The sequence below is a fragment of the Spinacia oleracea genome, chromosome 6 (genome assembly GCF_020520425.1).
Source record: "Spinacia oleracea cultivar Varoflay chromosome 6, BTI_SOV_V1, whole genome shotgun sequence".
Lineage (NCBI taxonomy): Eukaryota > Viridiplantae > Streptophyta > Magnoliopsida > Caryophyllales > Amaranthaceae > Spinacia > Spinacia oleracea.
In genome coordinates, this window is record NC_079492.1 from 105,642,676 (window position 1) to 105,652,834 (window position 10,159).

At 36.0% G+C, this 10,159-nt stretch overlaps 1 protein-coding gene across 1 annotated transcript; it reads right to left on the reverse strand.

Moving 5' to 3' along the window:
• Positions 1-4,553: 4,553 nt before the first annotated feature.
• On the reverse strand, positions 4,554-9,916 carry LOC110802533 (telomere repeat-binding protein 5). The gene is made up of 10 exons (XM_022007958.2): positions 9,654-9,916; positions 8,626-8,779; positions 7,741-8,527; positions 7,501-7,635; positions 7,276-7,338; positions 7,093-7,172; positions 6,557-6,795; positions 6,061-6,366; positions 5,905-5,968; positions 4,554-5,389 (listed from the first exon to the last, which is right to left on the reverse strand). The coding sequence occupies exons 2-10, from the start codon at positions 8,704-8,706 to the stop codon at positions 5,219-5,221; spliced, it is 1,926 nt and encodes a 641-aa protein (XP_021863650.1). The 5' UTR covers positions 8,707-8,779; positions 9,654-9,916; the 3' UTR covers positions 4,554-5,218.
• Positions 9,917-10,159: the final 243 nt, after the last annotated feature.

Sequence of the window (10,159 nt, forward strand, 5' to 3'; positions counted from 1 at the left end):
TGCAAAGAGAAGAAAAACAACAGCAGCTACAACATCAACATCACAAGCAGGCCCATCAGTGAAGAGAAAGTCAGTAGCCTCCAAGGGTAAGACAATGGCCTCTGCTTCCAACCCAATACCCAAGAAGAGGAAAACAACCTTAGTGAATGCTCTCCAATCCTCACAATCATCTCAAAAGAGTTGTGTTTCCCTAGGCCAAAATTAGTCATGGTTTGATTCATTTTGTATTATTGAACTCCATCTAGTATTTAAAAGTAATTTGGTTTATTTTAGTTGACTTATTGGACTTTATGTAGAAGTCAACTTTGGTATGTATTTGGAAAAAGTCAACTATGTTTTTGGTATGTTTTTGGAAAAACTCTACTATGTTCAATTGGTTCAAATGCTATTTATATGAAGAAATGTTATGGTTTCAACGACTTTTTTACAATTGCGTTTGGATTAACATTTGTTCCTTTGCCTCGGGTTTTAAAAGTCGAGTTAAAATCATAGCTTGAGTTCGACTTACTATCATAGCTTGAACTCGACTCTCCCTTGAAAATTATTGTAACCCATAATTTAAGTTCATTAAGGCATATACTTTAAAACTCGTGTGTTGAGCTCGGGTTTTAATACAAGGACATTTAAGACCATGTTTTATAAAGCGTTACTAAGACTCATCAAAACTCGGGTTTTATAAAGCGACTTCAACAAAATACTCCGCGATTCAATAATTAATGTTTAAGCTCGGGTTTTAAAACCGGAGCTAAAAATAAATATTAAATCAATAAAACTTCAATTAACTCGGGTTTACCTTGCATTTTTCATTACCACAAAAAAACATTAATTCGGGATTTAACCATAGAAAACTTGGAGGGAAATAGATATTATTCATCATTGATGATCATCACATTCATACATTTCTTAACATTGTTTGATGGCACACACCTAAGCTAACCAAACACTTTAACATAAAATGCACTAACCACAACGGATACAATAGCGCATAAACTCAGAAGAATGTAGACATGATCGTTCCTAATCTCTGTCTTCAACCTTCCTTCTGCCTTCATACTCATCTTCTCATACTTCGTCTTCATCTTCTCATGCTCCACATTCACCATCTTATTGGCATGTTCTAGGAATTCAACTCTTCCCTTCAGAATTTTGATGTCCATGAGAAGCCTCTGTTTTTCCCAAAGAAGGTGATTAGTCACGTCCTTTTGCCAACCAAGAATCTCTTCATCAACCCAATCAAATGCATTGCAACCCCTTTGCCCAGTTTCAAAGTTGTAGAACTTGCAACCTTTGAATTTCCTACCCGATTTCTCATGTGTCCACGATGTTCTTTGTACAACGGGAAACCCACAAGCACAAATTTTCTCTTTATGATGAGACAAAGACATGCTAAAGCACAAAAACGTTACGAATCAGAAAAGCCCCAAATCGTTTGCTGAAAAATTAAAAACCCTAATTCTTGTGAGGCAAAATTCGAAAAATTTGGGAAGATTTTGAGAGGGAAAAAGATCATACCTGATTCGCGTTGGTGTTACTCACAATCCCTGTCACTTAATTGAACGGAGAAGGTTTTTCGCGTTGCTTGCTGAATTCTTCTATGTAGCTTTAATGGCGTCGAGCAGGAGAGAGAAACTGAGAGTTTTTTTGGGGGGGGTATAGGTTAACCAAATGGGTCAGTTGGATTTGGAGAGAATTTGGGAAACAAAATAATTTTTTTTAATTTTTTTTTTTTTACGAAAAATATGCCACGTGTTTTACTCCGGCTGACACGTATGCAAGTCAACGGGAGAAATAAGAGTCAACTGCAAAATTTCGGCAAATGGTCCTAGTCAACAAAAAAATAAAAGTTTAAGGTCCCAAATTGCCACTTTTTTTATAAAAGGTCCTTTCTCACACAAAGACCTTTATAAAAGGTCCTTTCTAACAAAAAATCCTAATAATAATAATAATAATAATAATAATAATAATAATATATTAATATATTAAAAAAAAGATAAATTTACAATCATTAATAAAATTATATGAAAAAACTAATTAAATATATTAACGACATTCAAATAAGAAAATAGAACTATTCTACACAAAATGACACGATAATTAATATGTTCAGACTATGTAAAAGAAGTACGTACGAAAAAAAAATATTATACGATTACTAACCGATTATCAAAACATACTCAAATGTCTTACAATTCAAGTTCGGAACTCTAAATACCAAATAACAGTCTTACAAATTAAATCAAGTCAAACGTCTTCGGCCATATTCATCAACATTTTCCAAAAAGATGACTTTTTCCAAATCAGGCTCATCAAGTGAGAGGTCTGCCATTCCAAGACAAATAAATCTTCTAAATTTTCATAATCCTCTCCTCCTACATCCCACATTTTTGTTCTTCCTTTGTAATAACTTTTACTCCTCCTAGAAAGTAGACGGATATTATTGTGAATGAACACCAAGCCTTCATAAACATAAGATTAGATTCACGTGATGGATGGAGTAACCCACAAAGGAGACCTTAATTAATGTCATGGTGGCTTATGAATCTGGTCCTATGTTTATGAAGGTTGTTGATATCTCAGGAGACCTTCGAATGAATTGTGAAAAAGGAAGTAAAAATCTGAATATTAACTAATATTGAAATATGTGTCCAAGATGTGTCCAATAAGTGTCCATCGTGTATGTGACCCGTGTACCCGTGTCCTAATATTTCAAAAAAAAAAAAAATGGACACATGATTTGGCGTGTCGGACACATATTTTCGGGTGTCCAAAACGTGTTCATGTCCAATACATGTCTGACACGGACACGACAACCCAATGGTGTGTCCGTGCTTCCCAGCGAACCAATCTTATTGTATGGGACGTATGGAACTATGAGGCCATATAAAATATAGATAAATTTGTCAAAAACTACCTCACAAAATTGTGTTTTTGCGAAGAACTACCTTATAAGAAAAATGTAGTAATTAAGTACCTTATAAAATAAGTTATGTTGTAAGATACTACATTTTTTCGAATTATGAAGGTTGACTCAAAATTCCGGGATTGACTTTTTCCATATGCATCTTACGTGCCACTTAATTACCCTTTTTCCCGTTATATACCACATGAGATACATCTAGTAAAGTCAATCCCGGAATCTTGAATCAATGCTCATAATCATACGAAAAGCAGTATCTTACAACATAAAAATTGTATAAAATAGTTACTTACAACATGTTTTTTTTATAAGATAAATTTTCACAAAAATTCAATTTTTAAGATCATTTTTGACAAATTTGCCCAAAATATAAATCGAAATGCTAAACAAAGTAAATATGTACAACGGTGACCAACCGATATAAACCAAAGTTGCTGAGGACATTATTAAGCAGCATGGGGGTTCATGCTCATGGCCATGAAAAAAGAACTAAAAATAAAGTGATAAGTTATCTTATGAACTACGAGTAGCCAATTTTTCTGAACCATAATAATTTGAATTAAAAATTAGAAGTTATTATTCTTTGCGTTCGTCATAATCTTTTAAAAAAAATTAATAAAGAAACAAGAGACTACCTTTAAGTTATAGTCACTAAAATTAGAAGTTATTATTTTTTAAAAGAAATAATAAAGAAACAAGAGACTAGTCACTAAAGTCTTTTGGCACTACATTATTACCCTATTTTTTTTTGGCCTCAACCACTACTCCGTATTATTTAGTTAACTACTACTACGTAGTATGATACTTATCTACTCGTATGTATGATACTTATCTACTCGTATGTATGATGTAAGATGTAACTAGTTATGAAAGTGAAAGAATAGCTTTTGGTGAATGCGATGTAAGTGGCCTTGCTTGATGTTACACACTCGTATTATCCGCATAATTCATCACGACTTTCAAATATTCTGTTACACTCACAAAAAGTCATATGACATCTACAAAACGTATACTCCGTAACTACTTAAAATGTGGATGCCTAACAAGTATGGATGGATAAAGATTACTATTATGGTGAATTATCTATTGTAATGGCACTAGGTCATATAGCTAGTTTATTGCTTATGAATTAAAAATTTATAAAATAATAATTGGTATAATAATTACGTAGTACTAGGCAAAGCTTAGCTAATGAGATTCTCCGTCTTTAACAGAATAGCACGTGGAAGCATGTGTCCTCTTAGTTATGAGATTGTAAGTATAACTAACCAAGTGTTAGGCCAGAAAGTCCTAAAATTGAAGGTACACTACCTTATAAAGCACTCTAGTTTTGTTGTTTTCTCACTTTAATATTTTCGTAATTGCCAAATTTTGATCCTCGGCGTAGGACTGAATCTTGTCTGCAGCCAATCTGGTATTCCTGGGATATTCGCTTACAGCTACTATCGCAATTCGCAAATCAGATTTAATATGGAGTTGAACCATATCACATGCTTTCATAAAAATGTATGATTTTCCAATTCCACATACTGGATTACATGTTACTTGGTTATCGTACCAGTACCAGTACCAGTACCACATACTGGATTACATGTTATGGAACTACGGATACAAATATGGTTGAGGTATACCAGTATTTGAGTAAGAAATGAAACCAATTGTACAATTCAACTCAATATTCAATTACATAAACCTTACATGTGAAATGAGCCTTGACCATAAAACCAGCCAATAACAACAACGTAAGACCAGCTACAATTCAAAGACCAACTAACAAGTGAATCATCTAAAACTACTCCTATAACCCATCTCTTCCTATTTCCATAAAATTAAAAATTAAAAATTAAAATTAAAATTAAAATAAAAATAAACCCTCCAATTTGGGAAAAGAAGTGAGGAAATGGAGTGCCCAACGAATTCCGTTAGCAAAGCTCTTATTCCGTCAACCATTTACAAGCGCCGAGCAATCCCCCTCCTTTCCCCAACCAAGGAAAAGACGTGGATCGTGGCAAATGAGCCATAATAGAGATATTACATGGATTCATAGGGAACACCTTCAGCTTCAATCTCACTCCTCCCCTGTCACTACTTTTTACATCACAATCATTCATAGTCGTCATCATCATCATCACCATTATCATCATCATCATCATCATCATCAATATAATGTCAGAAAGGAAAATTAAAATCTGGACATACCATATCTAAACTGAAATGTATGATCTGTTCATTCTACGGAGTATATATTTATATAAAATCCACAATATCCGCCGCCAGTAGCCTCCTATGTTCTTGATTGTTTCAAAGGAGGAGGCAGGCATCGGATGGTTGTTTGAGCTGTTGCTTAGCTTGCTGTTGAGACCAGTAAGAATGGGCAGCCAACACCCTGTCCAGCAGATCTTGAGGAACAGGCTCTCCCCTCCTTTGCTGAGGGGATATTCTTGCCGTGTGCACCAATGTTTTCCACTTATCCTGGATTTTCCCAAATAATAATATCATCAACCTTTCGCCACGTGACTTTACCACTAAACTACATAATAAATTTAAAGGAAAAACAAACACCATTTCTCTCTCATCTTATTAAAGCAATGGATTATGTATAGATCTCGCTTGCTGCATTATACTATGATCAAACAAATTCAAAAAGGTAGAAAGTGGGCAATCTTGTTTTAGAAGAGGGCAACTTCACTGTCATCACTCATTACTACAGTTTGTTAAGGGGAAAGGGAAACAAGTCTTGTGGAGGAAACAACAAAAGATTCTTTGCGGCAAATAAAAGATTAAATATTTATTTTACTTAAAGAAAGCCAAATGATTTGATTGTTAATACACGCAACCATTTGTTGTACCAACTGTTAAAGAGTATAAACAATCCACCATGTGGGTCCAGTCCGTCCGGACGTGTTCTAGTAAGATAGGTACTCCATAACAAAGAAGCCTTGGCTCTAAACAAAACCTAGATAATACAACGCAGTAACAAAAATTACCTTCAAATCAACGTAGGTTCGATGCTTCACATTATCGAATGCTCTTAGTTTAACATCCCGCCACCTAGTATCAATCCCGAATGCCAATAAATTAAAACTGTGCCACTTCAAAGAGTTTAGAGGAAAAAGGAACATGGGGAAGCAAAAGATACATACCTTCCAGTGCCAAGCTTCTCGACTGCTTGGACTAAAGACTCAACTTCGGTTACAGAGAAAGGTCGACGAATTCTACGTTGTGCCATCTCAGATCGTTTAGATTTTTGATGAGATTGAACTACGGCCAGTGCCTGTGGGGTGCCCTCAGGAAGGGCAACTAAAGCTCGGAAATCTACTGCACCTTTCTCTGCTGTGGTTTCAGCAGGTGAAGGAGCTGAATCATGATCACTTTCTACTAAATTGCCCAAATTCGTCACCATATGATCATGATAAGCTCCGTCATTATTTGCACTCGTAATAGGACACCTGAATAGAGAACGCAAGAGAAAGTTTGTTAAACCTGTAACCAGATCCTAAGAAACATACAGATAGATATCCATAAACATACTGGTATGAGGGGTCATATTCTGAAATCCTAGGCATTTTCTGACAATGCCGAAAACCCAAAAGCTATAACTTTACAAAATGTGGTGATAACTAAGAAAGCGACAGCTACCTTGATACAGGCTGAGGCACATCAGTAGAGAGCATGAGAGAATTGTCAGAAGAAACAGGTGTACTGATATGTGAAGGGTTGGGCTCCAGAATGAAACCCAGAGATTCTACGTTGTCATCATGACAGATACCAGACTGCACAAGTGTTCTGTTATCGTCTCTGATCTTTTTTCCTTGATGGCGCACCCCAACACGCAGTCCACCTTCAATTAAGGCAGTCAAAGTTTCCAATACCGACCTCTGGAAGAAAAAAAATCAAAAGTTAGGATACACTTTCATTCTTTACTCAACAACATATATAAATCAACAATGAGTCAAGATATAGAGCAAGGTTGGCTTAGAAGTTGAAACAGACAGGGTGAGGTCCATATATCGAAATAGATGGAATTTCCACAGCTATATTCTACAACAATTAGTAACAAAAGGCATACAGGCACTAACATTAAAGTTTGCACAAGTAGAGATAAAAACATGGGCTGAAAATAGAGATAATGGATTTCAGGGCAACAAAATAAACATAATACAGAATCATTTTACCTTAAGGTCACCAATAGTAGCTGTCTCAGGCATCTCAATAATAAGTTCCGGCACTCTAAAGGACTTGATCCTCAGCTTCACTGAGGAAAATGAAAGATATTATCATATGAGAAACTCCCCCATTTCGACGCTCAACCAAGACAAAAAAGCAGATATGTATTGCTCCATCGATTGATGTCATACCGTGGGATTCCCTGGATGCAAAGGATGTGCTCTGGCCAGCAACACATGATGAAGAACCATTGGCTACAAAATGATGTACAATAACAGCAATTAATACATTATTTAATGGATACGTAGTAGTAAACAACACAAATACCAGAGGGCATAGCTCTATGCCTGGCTAGTGGCTGGTACTGAAAACACAGTCAGTTCAATCAATGGCCCTTTCAGAAGAATCATACACACCTTTACATCCAGTATCTCCGTCAGAATTAGATAATGAGCTATAGTGATAGAACTTCCTCTTCTTGAAAGGATAGATCCTCTGAGATCTCTGACGTTTATAACCAGTCCTCCTGCTACGGTAAATGCAGCGTAATCCTGCAAAGTGAAACAAAAAAAAATCATCATCAGACTTAAAGCAGTCAGATAATGCTAGTAAAAAAAGACTACAACACAGAAAAGAAGAAAGGAGAGGTAATATACCAGTATCGGAATGATCCCCATCCTTTACTCTCCAATACTTGGAAGCCAGCAGCTTCCTTATTCTACGATCACCTATACGTGCAGGCAACCTAGCGGCTTTCATTGTGCTAGGTTGAGTACACTCAGAAGAATTTTCGTCATCATCTCTAGTAACTACTTTTACATTATTATTATCCCTACAAGGGTAGTGATCCACGCCCAAAGACAGTTTGATACTACAATCTGAACTGGCTACTGCAGGAGAATCCCCATCGAAAAATTCAGGATCCTCTGAACAGTGCATATCAAGCCCATTGCCTGACAGTATCTCTCCTTTGCCATCATGTTCTTCTGGAGATTCATTTCCATTACGAATACTAGAATCTGTATGACCAGGAGCATATCCCTCTGTGTTCCTGGAATGACTGCAGAAATCACTCTTGTCATCATTCACATCCATCTTAACAAGAAAATCATCCTTCTCTAGGCAATGAGACGAGGTTATTACAGAAGCCGGAGCTGGAGAAGCATCATTTCGAGGACCTGAAATTTCCTTCACAATGCAATCATGATCCTCAACTTGTAATCCAATCTCCAAATTAATCCCTTTATCACAATGCTCATCTTTCACACACAAATTTCCCTCATCTTGCTCCTGCATGACGACATCTTGAGCATTGCCGAGCTGATCTTTCTCGTCTGGTGTGTGCTGAGAACTTTCTCCTTCGAGCAATTTCCCAGCTACAGTAGCCAGTAAATCAAATGCAGACAGATTGTCCGCAGCTTTCTCTCGAATTAAGCCTCTCTTCTGAAATTTGAGTTTATATAACAAAATCTGAGTACTTGTTATGGAATTCAAAAGGGTGCATATTAAGAGCAAAAAAAATCAAATGAAAGTGAAATTACCCTAGCAGACCTAGCAGCTCTAGGGATGAAAGGCACCTGATATCCACTGAATCCGTAATCTAACAACCTCTTCTGCAACATATGGAGGAGAACATACCAAAAAGAGTCTTCAATTCAATGCTACTATCAGCATCAACCAATTCGCCTGTAAAATCTATCAAAACCCAAGGCCAATCCTACTCAGTTTGTTGCACAAAAGAGACAATAAAGGCAAACACATCACAAAATGATCACTACAAGCAATAGATGCTCAATCCAAAACTCGTCACAAAATGATCACTCACAAAAATGATCACTCCAAGCAATAGATGCTCAATCCAAAACTCATCACAAAATGATCACTCAGATTATAAAGGAAAGAAGATTCAAACTTCTGCCAAAGGGCCCACCCAATTAATTGATTGATGATAGTTATCATCAAATTAGAACAATCCAAAACACACAATTTTCATGATCGAGCAGGAAGTAAAACATCATCCAGACCAGAGAAACCTTAAATTACAGCAACAACCTAGTAAGATAATAAAAAAAGAAAGGAACTACTCTAGAAAGAATCATATGACAAACTGTTCGATCTTACCCAAAAATCATTTCTTCATCAAACATCAACTGACAACAATGAAAAAAGAAAAAAATCAATGATGATCTAATTAACTAAAACCCTTTCTAAATTCTATGGAGTAACAATTTATTTGATCAAAAACCCTGAACCCATAAATTTACGCACTGAAAATTTCTTTAAAAAAACATGGGAATATTCCAATATAGAAATCATAAATTTCGGAGAAAATAGATCTTCCCATAGAATCAAACTAAAAACCCAGAAAATCTGCATTGTCTTGGATCGTACCGATTGTAATCAGAATTTCCCAAATCACACACCAACCCCCCAACAAAACACAGAAAATAGAATGAATCAATCCATTACAAAAGTTAAAAATTTTAAATAAATAATAAAATTAAAAAAACACCCATCAACCAATTGTGCAAACATTGATGAGTAACAAAGAAAATTACGAATCTCTCACCTTAGTCTGATTGGGAATGGCTGGAAAAACCCAGAAAATTTAAGTGGGGTAAGATTTGCAAAATTGGTCGGAGATTACTAAGAAAATTCTAAATTTTGCTTCACGTTTTCCAATTTCTATCCATGATTTTCTTTTTTTTTTTAACTCACAAAATGAAAATTAAGAATTAAGAATTCTCTCTCTAAAAATGTTTGCTTTCTCTCTCCTTTATCTGTCTATCAACAATGCCTGATCGCCAAAACCCTCTGAAAACCACCCAACCTTTTTGCTTAAACCCCTGATCTTATACCATTGACCCCCTCTTACCGGTGTGTCCGGTTTAAAGTAAGCCAACTCACCGGTTATTCCCCGTTACCTCTTTTGATCTAATTTTGGATGACCCCACCAATGGTGATCTTAGCCTCCTTACGATGTCGACACGTGGAATTGTCCGTCTAATCGTGTGGGTTTGTGACTTTGTGTGGCCTTTACCTTCGAGAAAAACGTTGGGTCACAAAGAGAGGGGA

Bases quoted from the DNA above. Each gene is read 5' to 3' on its own strand.
- LOC110802533 (XM_022007958.2), bottom strand. From the start codon at position 8,706: ATGTTGCAGAAGAGGTTGTTAGATTACGGATTCAGTGGATATCAGGTG. The intron at 7,339-7,500 runs GTGTGTATGATT...ATCATTTTGTAG, and splicing joins CGGAGATACTGGATGTAAAG to CCAATGGTTCTTCATCATGT. The intron at 6,796-7,092 runs GTAAAATGATTC...TTTTTCTTCCAG, and splicing joins CTACTATTGGTGACCTTAAG to AGGTCGGTATTGGAAACTTT.